This window comes from Neolamprologus multifasciatus, chromosome 15 (assembly GCF_963576455.1).
Source record: "Neolamprologus multifasciatus chromosome 15, fNeoMul1.2, whole genome shotgun sequence".
In the NCBI taxonomy this organism is placed as follows: Eukaryota; Metazoa; Chordata; class Actinopteri; order Cichliformes; family Cichlidae; genus Neolamprologus; species Neolamprologus multifasciatus.
In genome coordinates this window covers 14668034-14686876 of record NC_140453.1, presented here as the reverse complement: position 1 = coordinate 14686876, position 18843 = coordinate 14668034, and the positions used below count along the sequence as shown (strand labels likewise).

The following is an 18843-nucleotide window of genomic DNA, read 5'->3' as shown; positions in this document are numbered from 1 at the left end:
ACCCTTTAAATTATCTTAAAAGAATGTAACAAGCAAAAGAAAACCTCTACATCTCTAAATTAGCTGCAGCTTCTTGATTGTGTTTTTATGCTGTGATGTGAACATAAAGACAAGGTATAGAGAAACTGCTGAACCGCAAAGTGGTGCTGAGTGTAGTGCTGCAGGTCAGTACTTGCAGGGTTAAAGGATGGAAAGTAACGAACAACAAGAAGATCTGGGCTGATCATCTGTGCACTTTCTCCTTGGAAGTGGAGCGGAAGAGTTTACGGTTTGCAGCTGTGAAGGTGTGACTGTGACGGTTATATAATAATTTTCAAAACGGATGAATACACTGCAAGTCACCCCATCCTAACTTTGGTTATGTAACATGTCACTGAAGCCTGCACGGCTGCAAAGTTAGTCGTGATGAAAGGACTGGTGGCAGTCAAATACAGATTCAGGGAGTTTTTGCAACAATACCATGGGTCACATAGATGGTTTATTATTCATTAAACATAATGGATTTGTCTAAAAATGTGAGGCTTTGTCTACATAGGGTGTTTAAAAAAACACAAAGTAGAAACAAAAGTTGGAAAATCTTTGACAACCAAAAATGCTAGAAAACAAATTAAGATAGAAAATGATAATTTCTTTAACTTAAACAGGAACTAAAGGCCTTTCTTTTCCTGAAGCTAATGCATTTTGTTTATGATGCATTAAATACATATTTTATTAAAGCCATTCTGCATTGAAGCAACTTTAATATGTAAAATATTTTCTCTTTGGGTTTAGACAAAACGGCTGTTGTGCTGTTAGGAATTTTCAGCTCAATGAATATCTGCACTGTGACTGTTGAGGGCATCTCATTCATTATTAAATCCCTGGAAGGTACAAAGAACGATGAGTGTTGACTTCCCCTGCAATCTATAACACACTGAATGCTGAATAAATGTAGAAAAAACATGCATACAGTAGCTGCCCAGGAGGCTGTACCAGAGTGTGTGTAGCAGAGTCTCTTGTTGCTCTAATGCTGGATGATTTGAGCATTTATTATGAGTTACATTTAACCATATGCACACAGACGGGTGTAGAATTTTTTTTATTGCAGAAAAATTGGGCAATATTTTTTGGGTAAAGTGCTTTCATTTTTCAAAATAAATGACAGCTTGTCATGCTTAAAACAAAACAAAAAGAAAGTCACTATGTGTCGACGTTAGGGGCACATTTTTAAGCAACTTTATAAAACTTGATACAAAAGCAAAGCAAAGCAACACATAACATCTGTCTTCAGAGGGTGGAAAGGGTTTGGTTATGTTTTCATTTAGACAAATAATCTGAATTGGTAAATTATTTAACATTATCGCAGGAAATCTCCTGTAAACAAATAAAGATTATGTTTACACAGACCGCCATCCTTTAATTGTAAAATAATATTCTGAATGTGTTTCCCCACTTATAAAATATTTACATATTTTTAAATATTTAAAATTCCATGTTGTTTACATTTATGTTTAACTGCTAAACAATTTTTTTAATGTCTTTCTAAGCGCGTTTCCATCCTATGGGTGTCATTTAGAATAAAAGCATTGTTGCTAACTTGCTTTTTCTTGATTTTTCATGTAGTTTTCTGTTTCCTTTCATGAAGGTATATTTCTCAACATACATTTATTCAACTACTACATTTTGTTCGGCCAAAGTAACGCAAACCTAGACACTGGTGGTACCAAATATATATTCCCCAATTGGTTGTGATTGGTTGTTGTATGATGCCACTGGCAGCTACATGGTGAATTTGGTGTCAGAATGTTATATGGTGTTACACCCAGAGCCACTGAGTAAGTCACTTGTGTCGGCGAGCGTTCAGAATTGGGTTTGTCACGCAATGCACGGCAGTGTTTAACAGCAAATTTAAATTAAGTGACAAACTGTCAAATTTTGATAATTATAAATCTATAACTGCATTGATTTATTATATTACTACACCAGATACAACTGTATATGTGATTACATCAATATGTATACATACAGTAAAATATGTGAGGATTTGTCTGGACACTTAAACAGAGCTGTTGAATAGAATGCATTGATTTGAACTGTTATGAGGCTCCATGATCCACCATTACTGCAGCAAAAAATAGAAAAAGGTTCATTGGAGTGAATGGAGATGATGCGACTGTGTAGTCCATTCAATGAAAAAATATACCTCCACTGCTGTGCACAAAAAAATTGTGTTACATGTATTTTCAAAATAAATGTAAAGCTGAAAAGTATGTTTTGTTGTGTGCATTTATTGGTAATTGAAATGTGTTAGCAGAATTTTCAAGTGATGATGATTCATCTCAAAAATCATGAGACACTGCTCTCCCATATATAAGCTGCCTTTATAGGTTAAAGGTATCAGTACTGGTATCAACACTACTATCTGTATTTACTTGGTATTGGATCGACACCAATATCATGATTAAAAATTAAAATAATACACCAAAAGCATCAAGATCAAATTTAAGACATTGTCCAAGAGTAATAAATGAGAGCCATGTTAATTAAATCATGTTTTATTATAGTTAAAGAAAATACATAATGTTAATGTATAGTAACACACAAAGCTGACTGTTCATCACTCGGTTCAAAAGAGATGCTGAACAATGTTAACAGACATATTGCAGTTAATGAGAACATTCCAGTACAAAAAAGGATGAAATGTGACACTCTGTAAAGTAAAACCACTAAACTAAAATATAATAAGCTGAAGATTATGTAAGAAAACTCTTTCAGAGAGGACTGAAGCAAAAGTGAGCACTGCATAAAGGCCTCAGCTAGCTGAGCCAAGTGCGTTTAGACGGGGCTGGAGCAAAGACTCCATAAGTGCATGAGGTGCAAACTGTGAGGCCATCAGTAAGTGAGGTGGACGCCTGATATTCTCAGCCATCGGTACTAAATTCAACATTTCTGTGTAGTAAAGTGGGAGGAGTTAATCGGGGTGTATCGCCAACATAATGTGACTCCATTCAAAAAATGGTTCTCCAGTGTATGAAAGCATGTACGACAGTCCTCTAAGATGCAGCACTGAGTAATGACTTTCCACTACACGTAAGTGAGCTTGCATGCTCTGATTTAGACTATGGGAATATAGTTGTTCTATATGAAAACATATGACAAGCAACATGTACATTAGATAGTTTGATGCACACGAAGAAACTTTGCAAAAGAAATTCACAGCGCTTTGCAGCGAAGTCTGAATGGGCTGTCAGGGAGGCCTTAGTGGTTGAAGACACTGTCGCAGGTTTGATCCCCAAAATGTTCTTCAGCAAACCTGCTCAATCATTCTCAGTCATTTAAGCACCTACACGGTGGTTTAATCTCATGGATGGAGAAAATAAAGTAGTTAGCAGAGCAGAAAGTTTGGTTTAAACTTGAACTGTAGACACACAGGAGACACTGAGATCAATTATCTTTTAAACGTTCACTGAAAAAATAGGTTTTCCCTCAATAACACCTACTCGTGTCCAAATATATACAAGCTTTAATTTCACTGAAGTGACCATACTCGTTACAACCAAAGATTTATTTTGGAAAATGTGGATTTAAGTTGTTTTTAGTTTCAATAAAATATATCTTGGCAGGGATTTTATACAGTTAGTACACCCTACTTACTCTTAAAAGTGTGTCTCACAGTGTATTTTGTCCCTTTTCATATTCAAACATAAAGTTCCGCCTCATGAGCACAAAAAAATACTGAGTTCAATATTAAGATACTCGATATTCAGAGGTGCAGAGAGATGCACGTGTTTTTTTCCCCTGTCTTCTAACAGCAATAGTTGTGTAACGAATGCTTCTAAAACAACCATTAGCGTCATTTCTCTGTAACATCAGTAACAATGTTAATTAATTTGTGCTTAATTAATGGAAGTTAAATACATGGCTGGAGTCTGAAGGATGCATCCGCTTCAGTGCCAGAAAGAGGCAAACGTCTAGAGTCCAACATCTCTTCAGGATGCAAATAGAGTTCCCTTGGTGTCCACAACTAATCTCGCACCACAGTAGGAGGGCTCTCCCTCACTTCAAGTGGGACTTCATCTAAATGCACAAAGTCCTCTGGGTTTCTAGATGGAACATCTGCGTTTATTGAGTCTTCTGTAGGTGTTGATGCTGTGCAACCCCGTGGACACTGAGCTGATGCCCGAGTGGCGCTGCAGACTGCACACACAGCCGTTAGAGTGAAGGGGATTGGAAAAAGCCTCTCCCTGCTCCATGTAGGTGTCTGAAGTGGAGAGGTCACGGGGGATGATCATGGGTATGGAGTACTGCAGCTTCTCTCTACTTTTGTACCAAAGACAGGAGCACATGGACTGGAAATGAAGCACCTCAGCGTAAACGTTACGCAGACCCCGGCTTGCCGCTCCGCCTCCCCCGCTTCCTCCGATCGCGCTTCCTCCGATCGCACTCCCTCCGCCGACAAACCCAGAATGCGTGGAGGAAGGAGAGGCCGGATCTACGGAGCAGTTGATGTGTCCGCCTGCCTGTCCGTTATGTGCCAGTAGAGCCCTCTGTTCAGCATCCCTCTTCTCGTCCTCGGCGTTCATGGTCATGAAGCGCAGCACTGCTAAGTTGAGGAACGCTCCAATCACGGCCAGACCTGTCAAGATGTAGATGAAGCTGAAGGCCACGTACTGCGGCTTCTTCTGCAGAGCATGCTCATTCTGCAGCGCCACATAGTCCCCAAAGCCGATGGTAGTGAGCGTGATGAAGCAGTAGTAGAAGGCGTGAAAGAAAGTCCACCCCTCAAAGTGGGAGAATGCCACTGCGCCCACACATAACGTGCTCATGCAGGATATGAAACCGATGGTCACCATGTTGACCAAGGAGACCTCAGTGCGCCTCATTCCAAGGCACTTCTTCAGGCGGTGGAGCAGGTACCTGACAAAGGTGTTGATCCGCTCACCCACGCTCTGGAACATGACCAAGGTGAGAGGGATGCCCAGGAGGGCGTAAAGCATGCAGAACACCTTCCCTCCATATGTGCTGGGGGCTGCATGGCCATAACCTGAGGGAAGAAGGGAGAAAGAAGCAGGGTTACTGGGGCAGAACTAATTAAATCTGCAGTGCAGAGGACAGGGGTCTGAGAAGAGAAGGCTGGAGGCAGGAAAGATATGAATGATTTGTATTCTCTGAGCAGCTCTTCTGATGAATTCAAAAACCCTTCATTTCACAGCGGCAGTATGCAATTGGAGATGAGAATGCACAGTGGTGCGGCGGGAAGAGCCGAGTATTGATGTCGCGTACAGGAGAGAGAGAGAGCTTGAATAATTCATTGACAATCGGTGTCCGCAGAGTGGCTTCAACTAATGAGTACATTTGCACCTAATTAGGACTCAACATTTTCCAGATCAAATAAACAGGACACCATAGGGTAGTGTGAACATACCGGTCTTTTGGTTTGTTTCTATAACACCACTTTTTGGTACACACATGGTATAGAAACTCGTCAGCATTGTGGCCGTTAACAGTCAAAGCCCCCCCCAAAAAGTATCTATGGCACAAAATATATCAAAAAGTGGGAGAAAATTTTCCAGTAATTTATCCCCCATAAAACAGAGAGCAGCTGATAAACCACTTACTGTAAAAACATACTGTCAGGGAGATGTGTACTCACTGAAATGGCCTGCAGGCACACACTACCTCCTACTTTATGGCCTGACTCAGAGATTTTGTATCCATACAGAGCACGGAGCTTCCAAATTTCAGGATGTATTTTTAGGTTAATTGTCAGCCTTTTGTGTCATAACATCATCTTCTCATTATTATTGCCCAGCAGGATATGACTCCCTCGCAAGCAACATCATTACAGCGTGAAATATGTTCCCAATACGAGAACCTGTTGCGCGCCGGGGCCGAAAGATGACGTCCCCGATAACAACAGGCTAGGCAAGTGGAACGGGCTGACCAATAGTTGAATGTAATTACTCCTGGGTTGATTTAATTCTTTAGGCTCTGGTTCTTTTGCCGTGCTGATCCGTGCGTTTGAACCATCTGTCTGTCTGGTGCCAAATATGTTTAAAGCTTTCCCAGTTGTGCCGCCAAAATGAGAGTCATAACGACTGATGGATCTCTCAGTAGAAGGAAAAACCTGACCTGTTCTCCGAGTGCGAGGACATCTTGCTTCTTTGTGGCTTTGCCTATTTTTAATCTCATCCCCACAAAGAAATTTATCACATTTTCCAAAGACAGAGAAATTACCCCTGACTGCAGTCTTTTCTAAGTAAGAGACTGAGTCTCGGGACAATTGATGACCTTAGGTTGAGCTTAATATCTGCACAGGAGTGCTTTTAAACTTGAATAAAATTAGCGTTCCTGGTGCAGCACACATACTATTATTCCATCACTTATTGGTTGGGATGGTTAAATAATTTACTTTTAGGTCTTTCAACAGTTTATCCATTAGGCCTGCAATAATTTTTCCAGCTGTTCTCCGAGACTGTTATTTGCTTTCAGCCATTACTTCTAGCAAACTGCTTAAACAGTTTAATAATTTGAATTAACGATTTCAAACATTTAATCAGCACTTTCAGCTGTTTATCCATTTTATCTGGCCAGCTATTTATTCAGTACATTTAGCTCTCTATTTCAGCCGTCTATTATGTTAATCTTTTAAAAACTAAATTTGTAATGTTACCTATTAGAACCATTTTTCTCTTGCTTTCTGTAAGCGATTACAGAGCTAACTAAGCAAACTGGTTGATGTTTTATAAACCATTTAAAGGACACAACGTAAGTTGTTTGTCATTTAACTCTCTGTTCCAGTCACGCTCCGTTCCTTTGAGGATATTTAAATCATTCTTTTCACTAACACGTTTCAACCTTACTGCTATACCTCGTCCTGCATGCTGTATTCAGTTCTTACAATATACTGTTCAAAAGTCTTGAGTCAGCTTTAATTTCTTACTTTGCTTCCGCGAAGCCAGGCTTTCCTGTCAAGTCTTTCAAAGTTTTTCTTTGCACACTGGCTCCTTTTTTTTCTTTCTTTACATTTTCAGCCCAATCTTTGTACCTGTAAAAACACAATTTGTTCCCATTGCTTTAGCTGAATCTATGAAAAATGACAACGATAACCCAGTTGCTCTTTGGGAATCATCCAAGGGGATTCCCAAAGAGCTGGGGAGCTTCTAGCTAAACTTGGCACACTTGCTGTGCAATGTGTCCTTAAAAATCAGAGGAAACTGGAAAGGTGACGTGGCAGTGAAAGTGGGAGGCCCAAAAAACTATTGACAACATGAATAAATAGGAAAAAGTCCAGCAGAGACCCAACAAAATACACGAGAACTGGACTGAAAATCTGTGGCAACATTTCTTATGTAGTGATGAATAGAACTGTGAAAGTTCTAGTTAACAATGAAGGAGGATACAACAGTGAGTGTCTACAGCCATCTTTAAAATACAGTGGAAGTTTGTCTTGGATTTTTGGCTGCATCTCAGCTGGTGGTTTTGGACATATGTGAAAATTGCTGAAATTATGAACACGGAAAAGTACTGTCAGATTTTCATCCACCATGCAGCACTGTGTGGAAAACATCTGATTGGTAATGGCTTCATTTGTCAAATGGTAATGAACCCAAACACACTGCCAGTGCCGTGAAAGGATCCCTGGACAAAAAAACACACACAACGTAACACTATCAGTCATGGATTGGCCTCCCCAAAGCACAGACCTCAACATTATTGAAGTAGTATGGGATAATTTTGACAAAGATCAGAACAAAAGGCTGCCATCATCCAGAGAAGAGTTTTGAATCTCCTTCAAGAAGCCTGTTTAACTATTCCTGAAGAGTACTAAAAGACATTAGAAGAACGTTTGCCTAAGAGAGTTCAGGCTGCGTTGACGAATAAAGGTGGTCACACCAAAATATTGACTTTCAAGCTTGTTAGAATTATACAAACTCTGTTTTTGCCATATATACTGTATGTTTGCACACATTCCAATACATTGCTGCACCATCTTCCTATCAAAATGTAATGAAATGAGACGTTTGTACAGTGCTGTAATCAGTCATGTGCATTTGCCATTATTATAATAACTGACTACTGACTTGCTTTTTCTCCAACAAATGCTGCTAATCAGAAATGCATATGGTCAGTCCATCCCTCCGACTTCCATCTCAGTGTTACTTTTTATGCATATATATTAAAGTCATAACCTTCTAAGGAAATTTTTCATTATTACTTTCATTTCAGAAGGTGCAGCTCAAACTTACTTCTGCATTTGAAATTATTTATTACTGTCCCCTCAGGCCCTGCACACTGCTAGTAGAGAAGAAAAGAAGAAGAAGTCATTGAAAGTTAACATAATTAGTCACAGTGCAAGAAAAGATGTTGGGGTGAAATCCCTGAGTGTGTTTCTTTCTCTAAAATGTTAGCCACATACAGGGTTTTGTGGCTCTCCCCATAAAAATAAAAAATAATTCCTGATTTAAATGTGGCCACTAGCCTCTTTGAGGTGCTGCAGTATAGCACATGTGCATATGTGATTTCAACAAACTAACCAACCATCAGTCTTCAGTGGAAAAGTCTGGAATGTCCAAGCCTGGCAAAGGCGCCATCAGGTCACAGCTTCAACCAGGAGCGTGTTTGTTGTTTTTACATTCATAGGGTTGTGCAGGGTAAAATGCATCCCTGTAGGTGAGACTGTGAATGTGCGTTTTGTATCATCCATATGCCGTGAATGACCTTAGCTGTGCCTTGTGCCATCGTGTCACTGTGTGCTCACTCACAGCACACTGAAAAGTCAGGAGTGTTGTCATAGTGTGGAAGGAACTTTAATATTTTATCTTGTTTGTGACTTTATGTTGTGGGTTTTGTTAATATTGATTTTGATTATTTATATTTTGTATACACACATCCACACATGTGCAGTAACACTAAGCGCAGTTGTCTTTTTCTGACAATGTTGTATTTTCTTCTGTTCTGTTTATTCTTATTATCTTATCCTATTCCAGTGTTTTTCTTAATTTTTGCTACTGTAACTTTGCACTGTCCACTTTCTGCTGTGACACAACAAATTTCCCACATGTGGGACTAATAAAGGTTATCTTATTCTTTTATGTGCATGCTTTTATTTTAAAAAAAAAGTGTACTACTTCCAACCTGCCTCTCCACAATTCAACAAATGACCTACACCTGCTCAGTCACCCGATATAAAAGGAGTCCAGCGTAGCAGTTGGCACAGTGGGATCGATACATCACAGAGGACATCACAGAGACTCACCAGGGTGGGGCCCCAATGGAACAAGGAGGAAGTGGCAAAATGGACTGGGAAATCCATTTAAAGGCGATCTATAGTGCGGAAAGTGACGAGAAAGTCATTGTTACAATGGCTTCTTGAGCATTTTGTTTAAGACGGTGATGCCTGTGGACATGATATTACTGTAGACTGGCAGTTAGCATTGTGTGCTTTTAGTTTTTGTTATTTTAAATGTTCTACACTTAAAATTCTTCCTTGACTTCTGCATTCTGAGTAGGGTAGGTTTCTCACCATCCAACTAGCTCACAACATTTGGCTCCATGTGACTTCTTTCTTTTTCCTCAAAATATAATTTCAGTTGAAGGGTTGTTGTTTTGACATAATAGACGTACATATTGCAAATATGCACGTGCAGCAGTCACATCTGGGACTCCCAAAAGATGGGATCTAAAAATAGGATTTTTAAGATTTTTACCTGTAAGTAAAACTAAATAAATGCACTGATTAATCATTCATCATGGAGTAAGCAGGGCAGTGTATGCTCAGGTAAGCACAGAAGTTGAGCTGTAGGCCTGTTTGGAGCTGTCACAAAGAGCATGTGGCCTGTCGAGACAGGGGGATGACCAGAGTGACAGTGGCACTCGTCACCGGCGCACACGGGAGCTGGAGGCAACAACGCCAGCAGTCCTATCACCATGTGAGAGAGTGAAGAGTCGCACATGACAAAATCATCTTCAGAAAGGCCCCCAAACAGTGACAAAGTTATCATGAGACACGATGTCTCCACGGCTTGTGCTGGCATGCAGGGCTGTTCGCTCTGTTTGCATGGATTATAGTGACTGGCAGAGGAAAGGTGCAGCCTCATCCGTCACAAAACAATAGAAGATAAAGAGGTTTTGTTTGAACAACCCCTGACTGTCTGAAACTGAAGTATTAATCCAGAAAAGATCTAGTTTCAAATTTGCCTCTGTCAGTGCGCCCCAGGGCAGCTGTGGCTACAATGTAGCTTACCATCACCAGTGTGTGTATGTGTGTGTGAATGGGTGGATGACTGAATGTGTAAAGCGCTTTGGGGTCTTTTTTTTTGGGTGCTATACAAACACAGGCCATTTACCAAATTGGCAGTGTCGTTATGAAGAAATTGCCACAACTGTTTATGCATATTTGATGGATTGATCATGGGGGAGGTGGGACATTAATCCCCCGCTAAAATTATCTCAGATTCTCAATTTGTGTTGGGATTGTTGCATGATAGAAAACCAGCACTGAAGGCTTTTGCCGTATCCCGAGGCTGATTGTCTCGTAACCCAATTCCTGTAATTATCATGTGAAAGAAAATCTGAAAATTGCATAACTGTGGAAGGAGATAAGAGTTTTCTAAATACTTATTTGGCATGGGAGGCTAATGAATTTCAGCAGAACACAGGTGCACCATACACTCAGACCCTCCTCGCTGCTGCCTCTGATTGCAGAATCAGGATTTACAGCAAGTCGCTTAAGCTAATGCCTCTAGCAACAGGTTAGTGCTAATTTAAATGCTCCAAAACAAATCATTCTGCAGAGAGAAATATTCCCCCGTGATAGGCTTGCCAACATTTTGTAATTTGGAGGTTTCATTTCAAGATTTCAATCCTGGCCTGTAATACTTTTTGGGGTTTTTTTTTTACCCTGTAATTCATTTCACAGTTTTTAATCCGTATTCACTTTAGCAGATGGGAGCACAGCTTTTCTCAGTGCTGTGCCATATTAACCCTCGATCAGATTTTTCAAATTAAATGTTTGATATCTTCCAACACTGCTCATCTGTAGCAATGCAAATGTAAAACTGGTGCTGGTTGTCATATCTCCTGTCTGACTCTAGTTTGCCTTTACAATTAACAATTCAGTGTATACAGTTCCTTCCTGCTTCTTAAGCAAAACATTAACCGCTTTCCCAACTGCATCTAAAGTCTTCATTACGCTGATTAATTAGGCAGGGGTAAAACGGGCTTTGAAAATACATCAAAGAATGGCATAAATGCAGCTCCCAGGGCTCCAGTTCTCTGTCACTCAATTAAATTTTCATTGATTACCAGGCACAATTTGTTCTCGCCAGCAAGACGAGGAGCACAACCTATTCATCAGCTCACCTAATGGGAAGGGATTCTCAAAGAGGTGGTGCATTTATCAGGGGCTCTTTGTCAGTAATTTGTAAGGATAGGCTGCATGCAACTAATCCACAGCATACACCACAGAGGTAAAGTGTATTCACAATAAGTTCAAATGCGACCATATATGTAAAAAGATCCAAAATCTCAGGATATGGAGTCTGTAACTTAGATGCTGGTGGCAGCACTACACTCTCTAGGATAGGCGACTGATAAAGTCCTTAAACATCTCTGCATCCTGAAGCCCGGGCAGCACCAAGCTTGGTAGTGAACTCATCAGTCTCTCTCTCTGTGTATGTGTGTGTATGGTTTCACACAAGACTGAGGGACAAAGGTGAAATGAGTGGAGGGTTTGGTTTTCTTTTCTTTGTATTACTGAATAAATTAGAAGCTCTCAGTGTGAGGAAACAATGCTGTTTGCTGGGTAGCATGTTAAGGTGTTTTAGAGGTCTGTGAAGCATTTGAATGGTCTATTTAATAACTGTGATGAGAATTATTTCAGATTTTAAGCTAATATTTTGACAAAATTAGCATATTATCCTATTTACTGTGTGGCATAAAAGATTGTTATCTAAAAAGTTAGGAAAATCTTACTTAAATAAAATTTAAAATACCTATTTAGTAAAATGTGTAACAATAAATAAACAAAGGTCAGAAACAAAAATAAAAAATTAATGTCTGTCATGTAAAAGACGATGTCATTCACAGACTGTGAGCAATAAGTACACAGAGGCCCGCGCGACGATGCATGATTTGTGTCTATCCAATTTTTAGTATTACAAAAGCAGTTCACTTCCTGCCAGGGTATATCGTCATAGTAACTAGCTGCAAACCTAATCTGCTCTAGATGCGGTCACACTCTCGATTAGAAATCAGCAGGTATGAAATCACTGCCTACTGAGCAATCAGGTCTCTGGAAAATGGCATCACTGATCCTGAAAGACCCATCAAGGGCATCTAAAAGTCTTTGTGCTTCCCAGAACAGGTTCAATAATATAAGTTATTAGAAGCAACTTTATTATTGTTGTTGTTGTTTTCTTGTTGGTTCCAAACAGTTTTACAACAATATGTTGTGTTATACATGTATAAACACATGATCCTAAAGCAGCGATTTGTGCTTTTGGGCCTTGTATTGAATTTACATTTACCTTAACCCTAAAGTTTAATTCTGTCTTTTATATTTATTCATTACTCTCAGGTTATTAAACTCTAGCGCGGCTGCAGGTAAAATAATAAAAACTGCTGATCTGGCTGCAGCAGCTGTGTGTATGTTTAACTTTTTCATATTTTTTACTATTATGTTTCTCTATTTTAAAATCATTTGTGAAATTTAGCTGCTCTGCTACCAACAGACCCGCCCATGTTTGTGATCGGTCAGATTCTGCCAACACGATCCCTTTTGAGATCGTCTTCTGTCGTCTCGGTTCTGTTTCACCTCCCAAAAAGAGAAATGATTACTAGGGTTTCCAAAATTACTTCTTAAAGATGAGGTGTGGTTATGCAACTGTAGTCAAAATTAAATAATTTTTTTAATGAATTTTTGGGGGGAACAAGAGGCTGAGAGGAAACACTTACAATGTAACACCAAAGCCTTACAGTATTTATACAAGATGCGCATTTTGGAAGGAGTTTGGAACATGCTGTAAATATATAGACTAACATGCTAAACACAGCAGATGCTCAGAGGGCTAGCTACAAGTATGATATCCTGACATGCCTTGATTTACTCTAGCCCCGCCCATCTTGTGTGTCATGTTGCACCATAAAAGGCTGAGTAGTTTGACATCCAGCCCATGAGTCCTGGGGGGAGGTAGTGCCTCTTACCTAGCTATGTGTTGAACTACCCAAAAGTGAATGAGTGGAAAAAACTGCAAAAAGCTTTGGATGTGCATACAAAAACCACCTGTTTCTATAGATCTACTGAAGCAGTGTACCTAGAAGAGTTGTAATAATTTGCGCTGAGAGGGAATTGCTGTCAGTGTGTAATGCGGCTGTGATCTGTAAACAAATTCCTTCTGCAAAGCTGAAGTGTGCTCTGAGGTGTTGGACACAATCACAATATTCAGCCGTATATGGCCATCCTAGTTCTTCAACGTACAGGTGGCCAGAGGAGGCATCCCAGCGTGACGTCACCCTTATCTGCGTTTACACCATCCCTGAAATGATGAGCAGATTGGGGAATGTTCTGTACAAGTGTGCAAATAAACACATCATCATCATGTCATCCTCTTGGTACAGACTGTCTTTGAGCAGCAGCCCAATCTGCTTGCCTTCCCCACAGCCTGCTTTCATCTCTCATTGACTCTGGCCAAAGACATCATTGTATGACCCAACAAACTGTAAGTCAACAAACTGTAAGCATCAAACCTTTCGAAGAATAACACCTAAAGATGTCACATTAAAAGGCCATTATGACATTGTATTTCCCACAAATACAATTCCACTCTTATCTAAAATGTGGACCTAAAGCCCCCCCATTAATTGTCATTCACAGACACTTCAAACTCCAGACGACCTCACAATTGTTTATACAGTACAAGCACTCCAGCTCAGCACTGGTCCTCCCACCTCCCTCCAGTACTCCGTTTGGCTTTTGACCCACAAGGCCTTGCTGACAGCTGCTGCGTAATGTCCGTGTGTGTGTGAAAGGCAGGAATTCTAAGACCAGTTTTAGTGGAATATTTACAGTGAGTGAGTGTAATCACGAACTGGGAAAACAGAAACACGCTTGCTTGATTTATTTGAAATGAGTTATGGATTTCAAAGAAATACATTCAGGCATGTTGATGACTTCAAGTAACTCCGGTGACCTGAAAAATTAGAGTTCTGATATGCTGAAAATGTTTAATTTTATACAAAATGAGGAGAAAATTCACCTCTAAGCTCCAACCTGATTGCCAAGATAAAGATGTGAAGTGGACGCAGTTTCTAAGATTCCATTTGTTCCTCCCATACAGTAAATTATATACGCTATACACATCATGTACACCTTGCTATTACTGAGTTGAACCGCCTTTTGCTGTCAGAACTGTCTTAATTCTTTGTAGCAAAGACTCAAGAAGGAGCGACACGATAGCATTACACAGATTCGTTTCCTGATTGTCCCAATCCTAACCCCATTCCATATCCCAAAAGTGCTCCATTGGATTGAGATCTGGTGACCATAAAGGCAATTTGAGTACAGTGAACTCACTGTCATGTTCACCTAACCTGTTTGTGACATGGTGCCTTATTCCAGAAGATGAGTACACTGTGGCCATGGTCACGGGAAGGACATGGTCACCAACAAGACTCAAATATTCTGTTAAAACGATGTTTGGCTGGTACTATGGTACAAAGTGTGGCAAGAAAATATCCTTGACATCATTACACCAGCAGCAGCAGCCTGAACTGTGCTTTCATGTTGTTTACACCAAATTTTTACCCTACGATCCAAATGTCAAAGCAGAAATGTTTTCAGAATGTTTTTTTCTGTCTTCTGTTGTCCAATTTTGATGAGCCGGTTTGAGTTGTAGCCTCAGTTACCTGTTTTTAGTAGACAGCAGCAACTTCAAGGTTAAACATGTACATTCAGACATGCTTTTCTGCATACTTTGGTTTAATAAGTAATTATTCCAATTACCATCTTCTTCCTAACAGCTTGAACCAGTCTGGTTATCAGCCTCTGTCATCTGACATCAACAAGGCATTTTCACCCAGAGAACTGCTCCTCACTGGATATTTTCTCCTTTTTAGACAGTTCTCTGTAAACCCTAGGAGAAAACAGGGTTGTGTGGGGAAAATCCCAATAGATCAGCAAATTCTGAAATACTCAGACCATTCATCTGGCACCAACAACTATGCCATATTACAGTCTCCTTATCACCTTTGATGATCTATTTGAACATACATAAATGCATTAATTTGCTGCCATGTGTTAAGCTGATTGAACATTCATGTTATCAAGCAGTTGAGCACCTAATAAAGTGACTAGTGACTTTAGAGAAGGTCTGAAAAAAACCTGCATTAATTGTATTAATGGCCTTCAGTGGTGGCTCCTCTGATGATAAAGAGTCCAGCAGGAAAGTGTTTACTGAGATCATGAATCGAGTAAGATTCATGATCTCCTGATGGGTTTAGGGTGTTAATCATTTGCTTCAAACCCTCTGAAAAACTTCTTGATGTTGATTTAATAAATTATTGTTTCACATACCAATCTTTGATCAGCACCCATAGCTGTCAGATATTAATGCTTCGAGTAGTGTTATTGTGAATGTGCGAGGAAATCTGATAGAGTTCAACACGGAGTATCTCTACTGCTGAAATGTTTAAGGAACCATGTTTTTTTTTTCAAACCACAAGTTTTAGCGGGTAAACCTAAACAAAAGGAGTCAGAAAACTAAACTATCTTCATTCATCTACAACAACACTCCAACTTTTGTCTTTAGTTGGAGGATCCATACTTTTGCCAATTGCTGTTTTTGCTAATGCTGGAATATGACACTGAGCAGGAATTTTAGTAGGTCAGAAAAGCGTGCTAATGTGGTACCCCTTGACTTAATGGAAAGTCTATCATATGTCTTAGATTTTTGACCTCTACATTATCAGTGGGACTTACTTTTCCTGAAAAACAAAAATGCCTGATGATTGGTTTGCTTGTTTGTTTGTTTTTTAAAGGGAATTCTCTTGTAATTTCATGGGTCAAGTTTTAAAGGGTGACAAAAAAGAGTTTCTGACCAGGCGTCCTTATGCGACAAATTGCAAGTGAGAGTGTTGGTAAAACAGACGATGGAGCAGATATTCTGAGCGTTGCGTTACAGTTGCAGTGAAATTGACGTCTCAGACACATACATCTCTCACTTGTCAAGCATTTAATTCAGGGGTCCCCAATCTCAGTCCACGAGGGCCGGTGTCCCTGCAGGTTTTAGATATCACCCTGGGTCAACACACCTGAATCACACGATTAGGTCATTACCAGGCCTCTGGAGAACTTCAAGACATGTTGAGAAGATAATTTATCCATTTAAATCAGCTGTGATGGATCAAGGACAAATCTAAAACCTGCAGGGACACCAGCCCTCGTGGACTGAGATTGGGGACCCCTGATTTAATTGGACTAAAAGTCAACCAAATCAGCTGTTCAGTCTTTCCAAATAGGCTACATTTGCTTTTTAGTGTGCTTTATCTTGACCAAAAAGCATCCCAATTTATATGAGAGACCCATCTTGCTAACCAACCTAGGGTTTTAGCACTGGCTTCAGCTGATTATCTCAACCCTCTTGTCCAAACATAATGACAGCAACAGTTAAATGCTGAACTCAAGACTTAAATGTAGTATTCCACACAAACAATATTGTTTTAATGCACACAGTGTTAAGTCAAGAGTCGCAAGAGACGTGAACTGGGAACTGGATAGTGGTTCGGTCTACAGCGTGGATAAGGACAATGCTTTTAATTTATTGCACAAAAGGAAGAGAGCATGATGGTAAAGTGCAAACTGCATCCAGGACAGAAACAACTGCTTTATACTGCTAACACAACTTCAGCTCTTTGCAAGCACCTGCACAGCATGATGGCTCTAGGCTAGCCAAGAACCTGGAGTGATATTAAAGCTGAGTGAATACCAACCCCAGCCTGGGAGCCAGACCTTCAACTTCAACAGGTAACAAAGTCAGTGATGAGAAGTCTGGCTGCATCCTCCATTTCTATTTGTTCATGTTCCTCCCTTAGGCAATCACTTTAAAGTATCTCTCTCTTGGTTTTCATCTTTGCCTTGTGTTGTCAGCTTTGTGTTCATACCTAAATACTAAGAGAAAGATCATACAGTATGTGGTCTAAAGTTTTTTATTGTTCAATGATAATTACGAGGCAGTGTATGTTAGGTCATATTAAAGAAAAAATGAAAGTAATGTCAGGAGTACTGCACTGATCACAACAAAAAGGGGGGAAAACACTCAACATGCACAAACTGTTAGGATGCCTGGGTCATTGACCCAGGGTTTTTGAGTTTATTATATTATTTATAATTTCTAGTCTTTGGGTTTTCGTTGGAGTCATGTCTTATGGTTTGTCTCTGTGTAATCCTTAGTTGCTGTCTCCCCTGTCTGCTATATCCCCGTGTCCAGTCAGTGTCTGTGTCTGTCCTGGTCCCACATCTCTGTTCCCTCTGTTGCAGTGCCTGCATGTGAGTCTGTGTCTTTTGTTCAGTCTGTGTTATGTGTATCCTGTTTTACTTTGAAGGTCTCTGTCTTATCTCAGTGTGTTCAGTTTACGCTTCCTTGTCTCGTCAGTTCTGATTTGCCCCAGCTGTGTTTCCCTCCTGTTGTCCATTCCCTGATTGCTCCTCTATGTATTTAAGCCCTGTGTTTCAGTTTGTCATTGTCGCGATCTACCGTTTATATAGCTGTGTGTTTTTTCAGTCCTCCGGTGTAAGTTTATTTTGATATTTCCAGTTATGTTGTATTTGAGTTTAACATTAAAGCGGTTTTGAGTTTAAGTTTTGCCTCCGAGTGTCTGCACCTTGGGTCCTATTCCTGCCTGCACACAGCCGTTCCCTAACAGAAGATCGCGACCATAACATGGACCCAGCAGACTCCGTGTGGTATCGGCAACCCGCAGCTTCTGCCTTCCTCAAGGAGAGCGTGAGGCAGGAGGCTAAGCATGCCCGGGAGCTCGAGTCACCTTTCTATGGTTCACGTTTGGCTTGGGGAGGGCCCCGCAGCCTCCAAACTGCCATGGCTACGGCCGAGCCAGCGCCTATGCCTCGGGCGATCAGATTGAGCACATGCTCATTCTCTCCAGTCGCTACACCTCCGCCTCCACCCCTGGATTACCAGTCCGACAAGAGGGTTAAGCGGCGGAGAAAGAAGGATTACTGGACGCCGGACGTTAGACTCACTCCACTGCAGTCCTTCGCTCTGTTTTTGGGTCTGCCACGTTCTGAGCTTCACAAACTCTCTGCTTCCTCATCGCAGCCCGGTCTTTTGGAGGATTCACAGCCCAGTTTGCCACCTCCCACTTCCCGGAGAAAGCGACGCTCACGCGGTCGCCACTCTGTCTCTGCTGAGCCACTCCCCATGGTGAGGTATAATGACTGTTTTCATTCTGCTCCCTCTGAGCTGGAAAAAGACAATCATGTGCACACTGTAAATTCTGAGACTGTGAAAACTGTTAAGACTATTAGACGTGGTGGTGGTAGGAAGCTAAGAAACATTTTAGAGGAGTCTGTGTTTGCTGAGCCTGCTCCTTTGCACCGTTGTGTTCCTGCTCCCAGGGCAGCTCGGGCCCAGCATTCCCCTGCACCTGTTTCAGTGCTTCAGGTGAGGGAAGCTGAGGTCCAGCTGGTCCCTGCTCCGGTGTCCAGGCCGGCTGAGCCTCTGCCTGTCGCTGCACCCATGCCAGCTCCTCGTGTGGGGACAGCAGCTGCCCAGCCATTGACGGTGCCTGTCCCGGCTCCCAGTGTGAGGATGACCGGGAACCAGTTAGCTCCGGCACCCGTACCTT

General features: G+C 40.9%; 1 protein-coding gene across 1 annotated transcript in view; it reads right to left on the bottom strand.

Annotated features, from left to right (window-relative positions):
* Positions 1-2518: 2518 nt before the first annotated feature.
* The window catches only part of kcnk3a (potassium channel, subfamily K, member 3a), a 53474-nt gene continuing 37149 nt past the window's right edge, over positions 2519-18843 (bottom strand). The window contains exon 2 of the mRNA XM_085132978.1: positions 2519-5023. Coding sequence (XP_084989104.1) covers positions 4083-5023 — 941 coding nt within the window. The 3' untranslated portion in view covers positions 2519-4082. The remainder of the gene's footprint in view (positions 5024-18843) is intronic.